This window comes from Cydia splendana, chromosome 2 (genome assembly GCF_910591565.1).
Source record: "Cydia splendana chromosome 2, ilCydSple1.2, whole genome shotgun sequence".
Lineage (NCBI taxonomy): Eukaryota > Metazoa > Arthropoda > Insecta > Lepidoptera > Tortricidae > Cydia > Cydia splendana.
Window position 1 is genome coordinate 29,456,668 of NC_085961.1, and position 19,403 is coordinate 29,476,070.

The 19,403-nt window shown below is 38.3% G+C and overlaps 2 protein-coding genes across 2 annotated transcripts in view; one reads left to right on the plus strand and one right to left on the minus strand.

Moving 5' to 3' along the window:
- Positions 1-19,403, plus strand: part of LOC134806110 (cadherin-87A) — a 484,783-nt gene that overhangs the window by 427,093 nt on the left and 38,287 nt on the right. The gene's annotated exons all lie outside the window — the stretch shown is intronic.
- Positions 7,152-18,811, minus strand: LOC134801427 (putative transporter svop-1). Its single transcript, XM_063773984.1, has 11 exons — positions 18,746-18,811; positions 18,016-18,177; positions 16,632-16,794; positions 11,826-11,947; positions 11,414-11,655; positions 10,882-11,012; positions 10,165-10,291; positions 9,501-9,596; positions 8,726-8,919; positions 8,118-8,245; positions 7,152-7,231 (listed from the first exon to the last, which is right to left on the minus strand). The coding sequence occupies exons 1-11, from the start codon at positions 18,804-18,806 to the stop codon at positions 7,152-7,154; spliced, it is 1,506 nt and encodes a 501-aa protein (XP_063630054.1). The 5' UTR covers positions 18,807-18,811.

Genomic DNA, 19,403 nt, shown 5'->3' on the forward strand with positions numbered 1-19,403 from the left:
ATCAAAGCTGGCGCTGCGCTGACGTGGAGTGGCTAGGTATGAACTTGCAGGCGTTGGCTCGACCACTGTTTGGTTACTGATACAGCGTGGATGTCCGTAACACAAATTCATGTAAGATATGATGTTTATTGGTCGGATCACTTCCCGTTAATTATTAAGTGTAATATTAATGTTTTGAAACCGAAATTTATTTTAAATAATAATTTATGTAATAAAATTATATGGGGTGTAAGGGATGATAATCAAATTAAATTATATAATAAAGAGTGCTGTGACAATTTAAATGTATTAAATTTCCTTCTGAATTAATGAATTGCCGGGATAAATATTGTAATAATTCTTCTCATTGTCAAATAATTAATAATTTATATAATGACATTATAAACGTACTTCAGTCCGCTGCTGAATCTAGTTGTAATAGAAACGGAACTGTAAAGAAAAAGCATACTGTTGTGGGTTGGAACCGCCATGTCAGAGACGTCCATAGGGCAGCAAGGTTCAGCTTCCAGCAGTGGGTGATGCATGGCAAGCCTTCGGCTGGGCGTTTTTATGCTGATATGTGCGCTTCGAGAAAGTTGTTTAAGGAAAAACTTAAGCGGTGTCAGAACAATCAGAACCAAATTAAAATGGATATCTTAGCAACTCACCACAGTGACAAAGACTTTGGCAGGTTCTGGAAGTGCCGTCCAGTGTGGAGGGGCTCAGTGATCCTGCTCAGGTGGCTGACATGTTTAGAGAGCATTTTAAGGTTCAGAGTCCAATGTGCCCAGCGGTGCGAGTGCTCAGTGATAGTGACCATCCGACTGACCAACAAGTTCGTAATCGTAAAAAGCTTTATGTCCACGCAATAAGAGCGAAAAAGCCGTCGACGCGTCGGCAGGCGCCGCCCGATGCGAGCCGAGCCGAACGACGACTTTTTCGCTCTTATTGCGTGGACATAAAGCTTTTTCCTATCGGCTTTTGCCGAATGCGCGTCGATATATCAGGGGAGACCCTTAGACAAGTCAACCAAGCGATCAGGTCCATGACGAGGGGAAAATCGCCCGGGCATGATGGTCTAAGTATTGAGCATTTGCAATATGCTGGTGCACATATGCCCAGAGTCCTTGAGATGCTCTTTAACCTGTGTATATCGCATTGTTACCTCCCAGGTGCTCTCATGAAGACAGTGGTTGTCCCAATTATTAAGAACAAGACTGGAGATGCCTCTGACAGGTCCAACTACAGGCCCATTTCCTTGGCTACAGTTATAGCCAAGGTGCTGGACAGTTTGCTTGATCGCTTGCTTGCATCACACATCACGTCACATGATGCTCAGTTCGGCTTCAAGCCGGGCCTTTCGACGGAAAGCGCGATCCTGTGCCTTAAGCAAACTGTCCAGTATTACACTGACCGTAGTACACCAGTGTATGCCTGTTTCTTGGACCTGTCAAAGGCATTTGACCTAGTCTCGTATAATGTTCTATGGGGGAAATTACAGAATGAGACAAGTTTGCCAAAGGAGGTAGTCAATCTTTTCCAATATTGGTATGGAAATCAAACCAACCAAGTAAAATGGGCAGGTGTACTCTCGGATACGTACAGATTGGAATGCGGTGTCAGGCAAGGTGGATTGAGCTCGCCAAAGCTATTCAATCTGTACGTAAACGACCTGATAGTGAGGCTCAGTGGCACTGGTGTCGGTTGCTCGATCGGCGGAGTCACTATTAATAATATCAGTTACGCTGATGACATGGTGCTGCTGAGCCCTGCTATCAGTGGCCTGAGGAAGCTGGTAAGCATATGTGAGGAGTACGCGGTGACTCATGGCCTAAGGTATAACACTACAAAAAGCGAGTTACTAGTGTTTAAAGCTGGAAACAAAGTTCCCAACTCAGTACCAGAAGTGAACCTTTGTGGCTGTTCCCTGACTAGAGTAACTCGCTTTAAGTACTTGGGCCATTGGGTCACTGAAGGGCTCCAGGATGACGTGGACATGGAGCGGGAACGTAGGGCATTGGCAGTGCGCTGCAACATGTTGGCACGCAGGTTTGCACGCTGTGAGAGGAATGTCAAAGTGACTCTGTTCAGAGCATATTGTCAGACCTTTTACACGTGTAGCCTGTGGACCAAATACACGAAGAAGACTGTCAATGCCCTACGAGTACAATATAATAACGGATTCAGGATGTTGTTGGGACTGCCGCGCTACTGTAGCGCATCAGCAATGTTTGCAGAGGCACACACGGACGGCTTTAGTGCGATTGTGCGAAAAAGAGTTGCCTCTCTTATGCGTAGAATGTGCGGTAGTCCGAACAGTCTCCTGGCCGCTGTTATGTCTGATCCGGCCAGTAAAGTAATCAAACACTGGAACTCTATTCATTTAGATTCGATGTAATATTTATAAGTATATGTAAGGCCTGTAGCTTAGTAATGTTTATATTATTTTATTGTGTTTTGTCTCGTATTGTGTTACTAACATAGTCGTAAGTTTTGTGTAATACTAATAACCCTATGGACAACAAAGTCTGAAATAAAGAAATACAACACTTTATGGGTCCCCAATGTCCCCACCCCCATCATAAGTTTCACTTTACCAAATGATTCTTTCGGCACTCATAATAATTTGTTTGAGATAGGTATTAAAAATATCCTATGATTAGGATTACGTTACAGAGTGTAAAAAATATGAATATCCTTACAAAATAAAACAATATTTAAAAAAATTGAATCTCGTTTATAAGGCCCTTACAAATAATAAAAAATTCTCGGTACAAGTCAATTAAAATGATGAATTGATAACTTAACTTACCTGTTTTCCCGAGCGCTTCCTCAAAAGGTACTTTTCCATCTTTTGCTTTGGTAGAATACATCTTTCAGATCAGATCAGACAAATATATACCTTGTAGTAAATACTATTATATACTAATGCACCATGGCGCGATATTGTCTGGCTGTGGCTTTAGAAATCGAAAGAAATAACCGTAACCCACTATTAAATATATTTCTTTTTTAATTCATGAAATGGTTTATAGGTCGAACGATCAATACGGAAGTCAAACGAATGTCATTATCATTAATATAGGTGCCCCCGTTTAAGATAATATAGGCAGATAGGTAGTCATTTTTTAAAACATTTAAAGATTAGGTATGAGATAATGCTATCATTAGATAACACTTACTCGTATTCTGTAATTCGCATCGATTAGAGATAAATACGTAACAACAACAACAAAGTGTCATAAATAGGATCAACATTTCGAATTTTATACTTTTCTCTAATTTGCACTGTAGCATGGGGCTTACTAGGATTCAGATCATAAAACCCTCTGCCCTTCGGGCATCAGGTGTCTATTGGCTTTCGTTAACAATTTCAGTCATACAGTATATTGCTAATTGCTATATATGTAGTGTATTGTGCAATAAGGGCATATTGCACCATGTGACTGCATGATTACACAATGTTCACTTTAAGACTGGTTCTGTCTCTGTCTTATATTTGTGTTGGTTGAGGGAGAATATATATATATTATTACCATACGCATTACGTCTCTAAGTTGTGTCGAGTTCAAGCGGAGTCAATTAATTCGTATTTTTTTATTATTCTTATGAAATTATTTTGGGAGTTTATTTAATAAAAGTATTTTTCATATATTATAATAATATAGTATATTATAGACATCGTGAATATTGACTTGACAGTTTACTATCAAAATGTGCGCGGGCTCCGTACGAAAACCAATATTTTCTTTAATAATTTACTTACCATGAACGTTGATATAATTTGTTTGACTGAGACTTGGTTACTTCCGGGTATTCTTGACTCTGAGCTTTTTGACTCACGATATAATGTATATAGAAAAGATCGCGATTACTCAGCTAGAGGTGACACCATGGGGGGAGGAGTTTTGATTGCTGTCCGTAGTGGGCTATTGATCGAGAATATCACGCATCTGCCGTCGCGCAACTTTTCAGCCGATCTATTAAGGATATCAGTTTCCACAACCACAGGAATGCGAAAAGCTCAGTGTCATTTTTTCTGTTGTTATTTTCCACCCTGTTCGGATTTGTTAGACGCTGAAGCAGAGTTTTTCGAATCAGTATCCGATTTTATGATTGAAAATGTAGATGACGCTTTTTTTATTGTGGGTGACTTTAATGTTAGTCAGGCGCAATGGACGACTATCTCATCTAACTCAGAACCTTACGTGAAACTGGTAACCGGCTCCACTAGCAACAAAACCGCGCTTGTTGAAATGCTTGGTGCTTTTCTGTCATTCAATGATTTACATCAATTTAATTGTATATTGAATGAAAATGGCAAGCTGTTGGACCTAGTAATGGCGAACATGATGTGTGAAACTTCACGATGTTTTTCACCTCTTGTTCCTGAGGATAAGCACCATCCTGCCTTTCAAATTAAAATTAAAAATATAAGCTTTTCTGAACTAAGGCCACCACCCCGGAAGGTACGCCTATTCCAAGCTGCGGACTATGATTCTATTAATTCTGCGCTTGCAGAGGTCAATTGGAACAGCTGCCTCGACTCCGATGACATGGACCAATGTGTAAAACGGTTCTACGATATCTTAGAAAGTACTATATCTAATTATGTACCTTTAAAAGTTGTATATTATAATAATAAATATCCGGTTTGGTATTCTAAAGCATTAATAAAAATTATATCAGAAAAATTAAAATTTCATAAAAGATGGAAAGTTTATGGTCGCTTGGATTACGATACTTTCTCAATGCTTCGTAACAGGCAAAAACTTGTGCAGCAGTTATGTTATCAGAAGTACCTAAAATTAGCAGAATCAAAAATAAAAATGAACAGTAAATACTTTTGGCGTTTCGTAAAATCAAAGAGTGACCGCTCGGGTATACCGGACACGATGCATCTTGGAACTGGTTGTACAGCTACAACAGGGAATACTTAGTATTTGCAATCTTTTTAATCAGTACTTTCAATCAGTTTTCGAGTCCCCTACGTCACCATTAGCTAACTCACAGTCAACCGGCTCTGTTGCCAGAAGCGTGGTAAATTTAAGTAATGTCAACTTAAACCATGATGTAGTTTGCAAGTACCTGAGAAAACTCGATACTAAGAAAGGAGCCGGCCCTGATGGAATACCTCCAATTTTTTGGCGACTCTGTCGGAGCCAGCTTTCTACACCTATTGCTGCGCTTTTTAACATGTCATTGCGTTCTGGTGTTATGCCAAAGCTGTGGAAGCAGTCATTTGTTACTCCTGTTTTCAAATGCGGAAATAAGCATGATGTACAGAACTATAGGCCCATTTCTAAACTTAACACAGTGCCTAAATTGTTTGAGAAAATCATTTATGATCAGATTTTTCCTGTTCTCAGACCCCTGTTAGTACAAGAACAGCATGGATTTATTGATAAGAAGTCCACCGAAACTAATCTTTGCGAATACGTTGATAGAATCTTGTCTGGCATGAATGATGGTTACCAGGTAGATGTTGTGTATACCGATTACTCTAAAGCCTTTGACAAAATATCTCATCCTATACTTTTACAAAAACTAGAGTTAGTCGGAGTGCATGGCGATCTCCTACGGTGGGTTACCTCGTATCTGCGGGACCGATCTCAGGCTGTAGCTATTAAGGGTTTCTGTTCTAGTTTTGTTCCTATCAGTTCAGGCGTTCCTCAAGGATCTCATTTGGGACCCCTGTTCTTTAATGTTTTTATAAATGACGTGACTTCCCATCTAAAATCTTCAACCTGCCTTTTATACGCCGACGATAAAAAGATACTGAAACTTGTTAAGAGCATTAGTGATTGTCAAGCTCTACAGGAAGACTTAACCCGACTTCATACATATTGTCAATTAAATCGTTTGCATTTAAATATAAATAAGTGTAATATAATTACCTTCAGTAGAAAAAAACAAATTGTTTACTACGACTACCATATAAATAACGTGTCATTATGTAGAGTTTTTACCATTAAAGACTTAGGTATTCATTTGGATAGCAAATTATTATTCAGCGACCACACTGAGAGCATAATAAATAGGGCCTTCAGTTTACTTGGGTTCATCTTGAGAACTTGTAAAGAATTCAAAGAAGCTATCACCTTACTCACACTCTTCAACTCGCTAGTCAGGCCAATTCTAGAATATGGATCTACAGTATGGAACCCTAACTATAAATGTTATATTCATAGTATTGAAGGAATTCAAAAGAAGCTCATCAAACATTTAAAGTATAAAAACCTTCGGTCAACCCAATCGTTTAACCTGGATAAATTGGTGTCGCTCGAAAGCCGGCGCACATTAAAAGATCAAATATTTTTGTATAAAGTATTAAGAAATTTAATTGACTCCCCTTATTTGTTAAGTAGACTTAGCTTTAAAACCCCCCGCTTGAACACACGACGTAGCAATAAATTATTCCATATTCCCTTCACTAAAAAGAAATACAAATCAAACTTCTTTCTGATAAGAGCTTGTAGATTCCACAATGATTTTTTCTCAAAAATTGATATATTTAATGACTCCTTGACTAAATTCAAACATCAAGTACTTCTGGTTTTAAATGAACGATCGAATTAAAGACACTGTAACTTTACACTTTAATTGTATATTTAATGTATGAAAATAGTTATATCTTCATTAATTAAGCCTTGTCCTAATTTGACTGTTGTTGTTAATTTTTAATTTTAGTTATCCCGTATTTTGTTTTTCTTTAATGAGCTAATAAGTGGTGGCAACCGTATTGGTTTATGAAGTTTGTATAGACATTAGTTATAAGAAACATGTACCGTTTGTGCCCAAATAAACATTAAAACATAAACATTAAAACATTAAAACATTTTTATGACAATTGCAAAAATCTAAAATATTGTAAACAATTGAATGAACTTTGGGGTAGAAATTGGGCATAACTCTGACTCAATCAGTTAAGGTAAACGTACTAGTGCTCGACACGCTAATGCCCAATAGATGACACCTTGCTGTCACCTCTATTGACAAAAGTTTCAAGATGACATGTACTGGGACCGCGTCGAGCACCAGTACGTTTACCTTAAATACACTTTAACTGTATAGTAAAAACTAATTATATATTTATGTTATGTATATATTTCTGGTAAACTTTACAAAATAAGATCGATGTTTTTTGGTTGACACAGTGTAAATATAGTGCTTCATTCTTGTTCCTTGGGAGGCCGCTGTGGGTTCCGCAATAATCGATCATCGGGGAGAAACGATGCCACGATCGCTGATGCTGCAAGCAAAATGAATAGCTTGTTTAACTACAGCTACACCCCACAGAAAACCAACGCCGTCGTGCCAGCTGCATTGCTGAGTGGAGACCATTTCGGCTTCACATTTCACATCTCTATTTCTACTGTTTTGTTTATCTTTGCCTTACATAGCCATACGATCGAGTATGTGATATTTGTAGTTGTGTGTTGCCTGAATAAATGATTTCTATTCTATTCTATTTTAACTATATTTCAGTCTCCATGTACAAGCAGCAACACTCTTAACTGTCCATCTGTGGAATTTATGCCTTTTGTAATAAGGTTTACGAACTGTCAGTTAACAGTGGGCGATGGTACGAATAGATTCTAAACTGGTACGGAAAGTCTTCAACCCAATTTCAAACTAAAAACGGTAAGGGTAAAATAAAATTGGCAGAACATTTTTACCAATTAGAGAATTCTTTAAAAGTCATCTGGAAAGAATGTCTCAATAGTGTATTATATTTCTCTATAATTACGAGAAGATGGATAGTAATGAATAGAATCAGGCGTAACGTTGCGGAAATGCATATTAATTTATACCAAAATATTACTTTGCTTATCTGCGATAAGATAACGTGCTAGCTAGTCAATCGGTGTTTACACGTTATACCTACTTACTTGCGTATTTTTTACATGCAATTAATGTTCCCACCCTCCCACCGCAAAAAAAACCGCAATTAAATATAACAAACCACCACCAAAAAACAAAAAAAAAATGTAATAAGTATAACGTGTTAACACTGATTGACTAGCACGTTATCTTCGTATTCCTTTGAAACCCCACATTACAGTGTAGTTCTATATTAAGTAATTCTATAAGTATATAGTTTAGCTGGAAGCTCTGAAAGCTAAAATAGAACTCACAAGCGAAGATGGTACCGTACAAATAGAACCCCAGTTCGCAATTGGTACCCAAGAGGTAATTGGCGATTTGGATGCCAGCGAAGCTGGTGATGCGGCCGGCAGTCATCGTGAGGGCTACTGCCATCGCCCTGCGGTGAAAAATAACTGGTTTAGTACTGGTTTGGTTTGTTGAAGCAAATAAATCATTATCTTATCTTATCTTAATTGTCGGTGCTTTTAGCAGGTTTCCAAAATTTCCCATGTAGAAAGATTTTCAAGACGTCTCTATATCCGAAAAACGAAAACACAGACTTTGCAACTGTTATTCTTCTATGATATTATGACGTATAAATAACTCTTGCACAGTCTGTGGTATAAAAAAACCTTTTTACCTTTGGTTTGGCAGCCGCACTCTAAAAAGCCGGCATTACCAGCGCTTATGTAAGTGCTCAACTGCTATCTTTGTCATGTTCGCCTTAAATGCGTTGGAAAGATGGTGACTGCGATAGCAGTGTACAGCCCCTGAGATAGGATTAGGATGCCCATGAGTGACAATGTGAGTTTGAGCGATGAAATTCACCAGATTACCCATTGCAGCAGTAACCAATATCTTTTTTTGTCATACTCGCCTCAAATGAGTAGGAAAGATAGTGACAGCGATGGCGGTGTACAGCCCCTGGGCTATTATGCCCATGAGGAACAGCCCGAAGAGGACTGACGTCCCAATCGTATTGGAGACTAGGTTGACCAGGACACCACCAAGTCCAGCCACGGCGGCAAGGACCATCCCGGTGTTTCTGCGGCCGGCGCGATTCACTACCACCTGTAGCCAAAAACAATGAAGTATCTAGGAAAGGAAATACTTTATAAATGAAAGATAAGGGCTGATTTAGACGGCGCGCAAACTCGCATGCGATTTTAGTTACATTGCGGACAATGGGTTACGTCCAATTCAACCGACCGATCAAAATCCGCAATGTAATGAAACTCGCATGCGAGTTCGCACGCCGTCTAAATCAGCCTTTATAAGAATACAAGGATGTAGAACGGGCCGGACCGAGGCGTCCGACGTGTCATTTTCTATGACGGCTGATTGCATGGTGATCACGTGGTGCTTTCCATAGAAAACAAAGCGACGGAAGCTCCGCCCCGGCCCCGGCCCGGTCTAGCGTGTGTTTATATCATTATTTAGTGTAAGTATACATTATACTATTTAAAAAGAAAATCATGGCGGAGATCTTTTATTGCAAATAATTGTGTTTTGCAATGGCAAACAAATCGTAAAACGTGGATTTAAGATCCGTAAATATTGTTCCGGTCAAAATGTAGCAGTACTTACTTAAGATTACTTATAATGACAGCCTATACAGGTAGATACCGTAATTAAAATATAACAATACTTACTATAGTAAGGAACAGGTTTAAGATAGACTGCACAGCGCCAACTAGAAGCACAATCAGGAGAGACGTGACGTTCAGCGCACATGGTGTGGCATTAGGCTGCAAACACAATACAAATTCATTAAATCAATGTACAGTCACCACACGAGATTGTTATGTCATTTAGGGTTCTTGCTAAATCGGACGTAAGTATTGAACAACCAATTTAGCTAGGACCCTAAATGGCGCAACAATCGCGGAGCGTGATGATACCTACTTAAATCACGAAGGACATCTTTGTGAGGAGATTCCAGGGACCACAGCTGATTGACTACATAAGTTGATTGTTGAAATATTGAATTATCATTTTCCTAGCGATGCTCGACTTTTTGTCGCGGCTTATTCCCATCATAATAATGTCTAGGGTCCGCTTGACAACTAATCCCAAGAATAGGTGTAAGCACTAGTTTTTACGAATGACTGCAATCTGACCTTCCAACCCAGAAACTAGGCCTTACTGGGATTAACTAGTCCGGTCTCCACACGATGTTATCCTTTACTGGAAGTGACGGTTAATATGGGACGGGATTAATATGAAATTATATTTCGTACACAAGATTGTAAGGCTAAAAATGCTTTAAAATTTCTTGTTGAAATGAATACAAAATTGAAAAAGTGATGGTCTCACGTCACCAGGCATGTTGAGGTCAGCCCGCAGGATGCCACAGAGCGTCAGATCCTCCACTTCTCCAGCTTCGTACATCCATATGACCCGGTTGGCTATCGAGGGCAACCAAGCGAGGAAGGAACCAGACCTACAATTACAATTTTTTTTGTAAGAATTTCTCTTTTGATATTACTTTTAACGCTGACTGTAGTTTTCTTTCAACAGGCAACTAATAGGTACAAGACACACACAGAGACAGAGACAATTCTAACAAACCCGAAACAATTATTAGGTTGCGTTGTTTTATCACAGAGTTCCTATGTCCACCTCATAAGATAAGTTCGACGCTACCATATTGCATTGTCACGTTACTTACTTTGTGTACGTAGAGCTTGCAAGATTTGATCCCAACTTACATACATACATACATACATACAAATATTGCAAGTTTAATAATAAATAATAAAAAAGTGACAAAGTTTCGTAGCGCTACCATAAGCTATTCTAAAACATATGGAGGATTAATCATCATTATCTTCGTCATTGACAGTAAGAATAATAATAAATAATAACATACAATCGTTCAGTCAAATACCTATCCATGTCGATAAAAGATAGGCACTGCCTTTTGCCCTTTGTCTCGTCGTGGCGGGGGCACGGCTGTGCCCGCAGATGTCAAACGCGATCGAACCTTGTCAAATCATATAAAGATGACATTTTATAGCATTTTATTCTTACAGTTGGAACATGAAGAGAAGCGCCAGGATTATGGTGTGCTTAAGCAAAGGCGCTTTGAACAGCGGCACTATTTGGTCCTTAGCCGACAGTTTTGACGTCAGGACTGATGATTCAGGAAATAAACCTGACACCTGGAAAAACAAGCACGAACCATGGTTAGAGACACGCGAAACCCTTCTTATTACTAGTTCCCAGCTTCAGTCTTCTTTAAGTCACCAGCTACCAGATCTACAGAATATTTAAAAGTAAATTCAGATCGAAAACCTCTTCTGAGATGCTTATTATTAATAGGGTGGCGCTGCGTTACCAAAAAGTTACAATACAATACTCGACTGGTAGAGCGGATGGTAGACCCAAAAAACGATAGATGGATTGTGTGAAACAGGATATGAGAAAGAAAGGAGTGAGTGCTAAGGTGACGAAAGAGAGGAGACTGGAAGAGAAAAACATTTGCCGACCCCACATAACGTGGGATAAGGACAGGACGATAAAGAAGACTCAGCTCACACAACTAATCAACAACATTACTCACATCAAATGCTGCCTTCTTTCCTAGATTAACCCTCTGAATCGTCTTCAAGATCTCCAGAGCTTGGCGCTCATCTCCCCTGACCAGTACAAACTTGGGGCTCTCCTGCATGAAGTACAGTACGCAGGCGCAGAGCAGGCTCGGGATGGAGTAGACCACCACCAGGGTGCGCCAGGAGTTCCAGTAGATGTCCAGGGTGGGGAGGTAGTGGGAAAATGTGAGAGGGATCACGGGAATAGCTAGCACTGGAAAAAGGCAGAAATTAAGACTCTGATACCAATTCTTAGTGCACATATAATTAGTGCATAGACAGACATTACTTTGGAAAAATATTAATTCGATATTGTTAATAAATTGTGATCACAAGATACTTTATAAAAATACAATATCTTGTTATAAGATTAAAGTAAATCACCTGCCATTATCCCTTGGGACAGCAGGAAGATACTGGACACCATGAGCACCACGAGATTGCGCTTCGCCATCGGTACACACTCGCTTAGCAGGGTCATCGACAAGGTGTACTTCGCTGCTGCCCTGTAATGAATTACAAGAATTTTAAACACATTGCGTGGGTCTTCTGTCACGTTTAGAAAACAGCATCGAATATACACCGTGTTTTTTTTGATTTCCGTTAATTTCAAGGGTGCATTCCTGAGCTTAAGAGCCAACAGGAGTGGTCATTCCTCCATACAAACGTAGTCCTCGTTTTCCTCCGTGGTTTTTGAAGCTAGAGCAATGATTTTTTCAACACAGATTAATATTGTCAATATCTGTGTCGGACCGTTTTGCTTTTTTTGATATTTTTGTTTTTTAAGGCGCTAGAGCCCTTCAAAAACGGCCAAAATGGCCTAATAGACTATGCCGCAATGAGAGGCGTGGTATTCAAAACTGATATCAATTAGCCAAAAAAGCGAAACGGTCCGACACAGATAATTTCATAATCATTTAGATTTCCAAATTTGGTTACGATTGGTTAAGTTTTGGGGGAGGAAAAAGAGGACTACGAAACCTCGATTTTTGTCATTTTTACGCAGGATTTTTCGCCTCAGCTGCAGTTGTCCCTATCGCACTAATTTTAGGGGCGGAGTCAAGTTTCTAAATACGTACACAGCCAGAAAAGTGATGGGCAATAGTCGACATTTAATGTCGATAATCTAGTGATGTAAAAAATAGTAAATACTAATATTAACCACTAAGTACATAACTATTACAAAAAAAGCTAAATAATTATACGATTGCATGCTTAAAAAAGACACGTCACCTTCACTCTAATGCTAAACAAACGAAGAATAAGAACTAACAGCGATAAGACCGCCTGTTGCTACCTTTATCTACATTGTAAATCGGTTTTAGGGTTCCGTACCCAAAGGGTAAAACACGGTACCCTATTACTAAGATTCCGCTGTCCGTCCGTCCGTCTGTCACCAGGCTGTATCTCACGAACCGTGATAGCTAGACAGTTGAAATTTTCACAGATGATTTATTTCTGTTGCCGCTATAACAACAAATACTAAAAACAGGATAAAATAAAAATTTTAGTGGGGCCTCCCATACAACAAACGTGATTTTTGACCGAAGTTAAGCAACGTCGGGCGGGGTCAGTACTTGGATGGGTGACCGTTTTTATAAATAATGGTACGGAACCCTTCGTGTACGAGTCCGACTTGCATTTCGCCGGTTTTTTTTAAATTTGTTTTTATGTTTGTGGTGTAATAAAGAACATTTTAGAGTCAGACCAAGAAAAGTCTACAGCAATTTTGATAACACACGCAGTGCAAGTGTTATTTATATGTCATAATTTCATAGAAGCGACGTTTGAAATAATACTTGCACTGCGTGTTCTATCAAAATCGCTATAGATTTTACTTGGCCTAACTCTACTTTAAATTACAAAGTAAGGCCTAAATTATAAAATAAGGCCCATTGATGTTTTTTTTTTGTGTTTATTAAACTTGATATTTTGTCTATAGTATTAGCGGACATGGCCTCAAAATTTAAACCCGCTTAAGAATCGGGCCTTATTTCGTGCATTATATACAATACTACCCATTTTTGTGTAGTCATTATTTATACTATAGAAGCATTGTTTGAGTAGCCAATTATTTAAACAGTATTTTTTTAAAGGGCAACGGTGGCAATATTTTAAGGTCTGGATAATAAGATACAGATCTTAATAAGGATATCAATGTAAGTGAATGTTACCATGACTACCAAACAAACAAATGTGATAGAATTTGCCAGCTGGCATTGTAACATTCAGACAGTTACCTATGTACCTAATCTGAAATATGAATAAATTAGTAATATTTTAAACAGGAAAGTAAACCGAATTTTGGCCTTTTGCTGGACACAATCACAATAGTAATTTGTTTTACAAGAGGGCAAAGTTTATCGCCACCGGTTGATGCATTTGCAGCACCAATGGTAGAAAATGCAAGCTCATCATCAACTGCATAATCGACGTTTGATATGACTATTGAATCCGAGCTTTTTGATCATGAATCATGATAAAACAAAATTTTAGAAGGTCGCAGAATAGTGGATTTAAAATATTTATTTTCTGTGATCTCAAATATCAGGCACGATCATACAAATTGTACATTTGCTGATCTTGCCTTTGTCATTGAAAGACGTAAGGGTTTACACAGAGAATATATATTTAAGTGTAATATGTGCAAAAAAAAGGAAACGATACACTCTGAAGACCCAAAAAGAAAATGTTAGTAAATACTGCTCCTCCCCATGGTTACTTGGTTCCTTATTCAACCTACCTGAAATTAAACGAGTAGGTTAGTAAATTATATCATTTTACATTATAAAGTTAAATGTTTAGGTATCTCAATCACTTACTCACTGGTGGACATGGACGCAAAATTTTTGCCCATCTACTTATACTATCTTATAAAAAAAGAAATTTTGAAAGTACGCTTAAAGTTCGTTTTTTTTTGCATTAAGGTAACAGATTTTGACATGTTTGACAAAAATTACCATTGAAAAATAAGTCATAGCAAATATGTTAGAATTATAAATCATATTAATCATATTAATGAGCAAGAGCACCCTAAACCGGCGAGCGTGTATGAGGAATGTTATGAATGTGAAGGAAGCGAAAGTGGTATGTCAGGATCGTAGCAAGTGGAAATCCGTGGTCTCTGCCTACCCCTCCGGGAAATAGGCGTGATTGTATGTATGTATGTATGTATTAATCATATACTTTTTTATATTCTTTTGCTTTCATAAGTAATATAAACTAATTTTTGAAAGCGTTTTTCAATAATTATTAATAAAAAGACACGTCATGATTGTTTACCTTCTTTCTAATGCTAAAAAATAACGAACTATAATAACCGGGCCTTATTTGGTACAGAACCTTGATTTGATAGGTACATCGGATATTCTGGGCCCCTGAGTTTGTTACGTAAAGGACAAAATGGTGACATGTGGTTAGAGCTGATACTGTTAAACTAGTGGTTCTGTGCGCTAAGTTTAAAAAATAAGCTTCAGCGAACTCATTAAGCCTAGAAAAAACCCTACACCCTACTGCCACTTAAGTCAGTCTTGAGTCTTTGAATCAATTTCCGTAGTAGTACTACTACTACTAAGGTACTAGGAGGTAATAAGGCCTATAGTAGGTATAATAAGGCCTACCTGAAAAATAATGTTCTTACAACAGTGTAACCGTGTTAGTTATTTGAGTAACATATATGTAAAGTGATACAATTAAAAGCTAACAGCAAACCAGTACATAAATTATATCTTATGTACTTCTTATGAATTACACTCTTATAAAGGTTTCGGCTAATTACGCTTAATTACTTGAATAAAGGTAGATGAATTGCGTGCGGTCCAATAGGTAACCACAACTCACGGAGTCCAAAACAATAAGCTGATCAGCAAAGTCAAGTAAACAAAGCCAAGTCACAGTAGTAGAAAGATTATCGAGTTCCGTAAACGTAAGCCGGGTCAAAAAATTCAATCGCAACACAGTAAGTAATAAGTGAACGCCTCGTGGCAGTAACGCACGAAAAATAACATTGCAAATTGTCGGCAATGAGGCGCGCGCGGGTGCAAGCGTACGCATCTGTGTGCGTGCATTACACACACAAATACAGTCTCTCACGCCCCGTCAGAGCGACGGGTATATTCAGCTTGAAATCTCAAAATTGACTTTTAGCTCAGCTCCCGTTTCGTCTTAAATCAAGTAACTTTCTCAAAGACACCGATGTTCTAATTAAGTCCATTTTGGAGATAATCCATAATTTATTTTTTTCCTATAAGGCCTCTACAAGCGTGTACACTTGCCTTAGGGCCGGCTTACATATTGATTAGTGTTTAGAATGAGTTCATACATTTGCTACTAAACTTAAGTACAATCTCGGTCGATTGATGTACGAAATGACATTGATATGTCACAGATTTCAATTGTTTGGTTGAGTTAAATGTAATGCCCGTGTTACAACAACGCTATATGCTACATTTAATTAGTTTTTAAACAAAAAAAAAACAAAAAAGAAAACAAATAAAAAAATTTTTTTGAAAATTAACTATGCCATTTAGTTCTTATAAAAGTACTTAACTATACCCCGAAGTTAACGGAATTCAATAAAAACACGGTGTATAGATCGGCCAGATAAATAGCTAATTTCTGACAAATCTTCTTCGGTCTATCTTCTTCTTCCTCGCGTTATCCCGGCATTTTGCCACGGCTCATGGGAGCTTCCCAAGAATAGACGCAGATAATTTCGTACATAAGTTCCGAAAAACGTACGAGCCGGCGTTTGAAACCGCGACCTTCGAATTGAAAGTCGCACGCTCTGACCGCTAGGCCAGCGCTTCTTCTTCGGTCTAATACAAAGTAAAAACTTATAAAAAATGGTCAAAAGAATAGAACACCTATCCTGCTAGATTACAGGAATAATAATGAAGAATAATAATGTGCTGTAATAGATATAATGTGTTGACATGTAAAATACTTCTATTTTATCAATAAAAGTTTGATTGATTGATTGATTGATTGATTGATTGATTGCATGGCGTTATCAAGGTCACAGGTCCATGCACCAGTCACCTCTACCTCTCATCACTTTTTTATTTCAACAGTGTTGAAACTTTGTTAACATAGACCTTCTTGAACAATTAAATGTAGGACTAACAAAAAATATTAGTTTTCGTTCGTAAAAAGTTAAAGAAAATGGCGATAAATGTCTTGAAAACTCACAGCAATGCAGTGAAGAATTGCAATACCATCAGCATGACCCAGTTGACGGAAATACTGCTCAGAGCATTGAGAACAGCCGAGGATAGAAGTGAGACGAGCAGCATTTTACGCCGGCCGCGCGTGTCACCCAGGTAGCCCCATAAGGTGGCGCCTATGATCAACCCTGCGAGGATAAAGAAGAGTTTCTCGTTGATAGTTTCTCCAAATGGTTTGTTATAAAAATTTAGGTATCCTACTAATTGGTGAAATTAAAAGGCGTAATGGGTAGTATTCTTCTGTTCTTTCATTTATAATTAAAATCAGTAGGTACCCATGAGTGTCGGCAACCGAATCTCCCGCTGTACTGTATAAAAGTCGGAAACCGACTTCCGTTCATATACCTACGCCTAGCAATGTACAAATTGCAGAACATTCCCAAAAAGCGGAAACGTTCTCGAGAATGTTCTCAGAACATTCTGCAACATGGAAATTTATTGTTCCGCCATCTTGGATTTTTTACAAAAAAAAATTTTGTCATAGGAATCTAGAGGCCTCTATCTCCCGCCATGCCAAATCTCAGCGCGCTCGGACCAACTTGAAAAAATTAAAAAAAAAAGTCGGCCATTTTGTTTTTTTTTTCATGCAGTTTGTTTTGTCTCGGGGCCCTCTATGACATTTGGTCGAGCATCCCCCACCTATCGCGCACCATTTAAAAGTTGCCATACAAAATAGAAGTGGCCAGTTTTCACGCAATTGTAGCATTTTTCCAAAAAAAAATTTTTCATACGTATCTAGGGGACCCCGAGATTCCGTGACCAAAATTTCAGCGCGCTAGGACAAACTTGAAAAAATTATAAAAAAAAGGCGGCCAAATTGAAAAAAACATGGCCGCGTCAAAAACTGCCAGGGTCCCTGTATGACATTTGGTCGAGCACCCCCCACCTAGGTCTGACCGCTTGGCCGGGCCGTCATACATTTTTCTGACCGAAAGCGGTAGACCAAAAGTCGAAATTTTCTGGGGGCTACACCTAAACTATCGTGAATATTCATGGTATAAACTACGATAAATAAATAAATTCTCGTTCTTGAGAACATTCTCAGAAGTTACCGAGAAATTCTTATGTGGAAAGTTTCGCAACTTTGGAAAGTTCTCGTGCGTGCATTACTACCTACGCGAGGGTTCTCAAATTTTCCGATAACTTTTTTCAAAGCTATTTTAAGTGCTATTCAAGCCTTTTGAAACATTGAAGAAACTTCATAATCAATCTTTTGTTGATCGGTATGAAAAAAAAACACTCATTTCAAAATCGCTATCATGAGGTCATGACATGGTTTTGTCTGCGTGACTTCAACTCTGGTGCCGGTACCTATAAAACAAGGTTCGAGTAGACTGAACTGAACTGACCTACGACCGGAGCTGCTACAAGCAGCCCCTGTTGCGCTCGTGTAGTCTGCAACTCACAGGCGCTGGCTGGAACTAGGATGGTGGCGCCGTACGCCAAACACGCCATGGAGATGATGGCCACGCCGGAACATATTGTGTTGATGTAACTGTATAGCCCGAATCCTGTGAGGGATGTTGAATTTTACATGATAAAGTGGAAAAAAGTAAGAGACGAGATATACGATATGAAACTCGTGATATTCGATTCGCTAAAGGCCATATTTTAATCGCGACTGCACCGTTGCAGCAGGAAGAAATGGGGGGTTATCACTGTCTTATTAATTAATAAAATACTTTGCTCAGTCCCTCACCCAATTTATCAAGTAAATGATAGTCATCTCCCGCTGCCACAATACTGGCATATCCAGAGAAGAAAATGAGGACTACGTATTCATTCAGAAGCGATCATCAACCGTCTTCTTAATTTAGTATAGGGTAAATCGTCAATTACTGGCCGCCGGCTAATAACTGGCCACCCTAAACGAAAACTTAATTCTATTCACCTATAAACGGAATTTATTTTAGGATAAGGTTTAAATAATTGGCCACCCTTCAATAACTAGCCACCTTATACTATAATGAATTCTGTTTATAGGTGAACTAACTGACACTTAAACTGTGAACGTAGGTTACTAAACAGTGGCCAGTAATTGACGAATTACCCTACCTATTGTATTTATAAATTACTCACCAGCTTTATCTAGGGCTACTTCGAAAGACACTTTACCAAAATCTTCTTTATTTTCTTCCATTTTTATTTCTTCTTGACGTCCAATTTAACCAGGATTAGAGCCAATGGGTCAAACAGAAAACTGTGTTACGTCTTTCCTGTAGACATACACAAGAGTTAAGGGCTATAAAGGTTAATTTTCTTATTTAACCATTATCCACGTGAAAAGGTCCTCCTTTTATTTAGAGAACTATGATGAAATCATTACTTACATGCCCACAAGCTGTTAACTATTGCCCACAGGAGAGAAAACTAGTGTATTCGCGCGAACTGTACATTTTTCACTCTTGTATATGTCTACAGGAAAGACGTAACACAGTTTTCTGTTTGACCCCAATATAATTAAATCACACACAATTTCATTTACTGAATACTCGTATATTAAGCTATTTCTCTAACTAATCCATAAACAAACTTAACTGACAATTAACTGCACAAGTGACTGCACACATCAACTTACATTCATTGCCTTGTTTTACAATAGTATATATATAAAAACATAAAAATTATATAACATCTTTTATCTACAATATCTACATGGATAAAACTTATATCTATATTGGCGTAAGTTTAATATTCTTGATCGTGAAATAATTTATGTGTAGGTAGATACATGTGG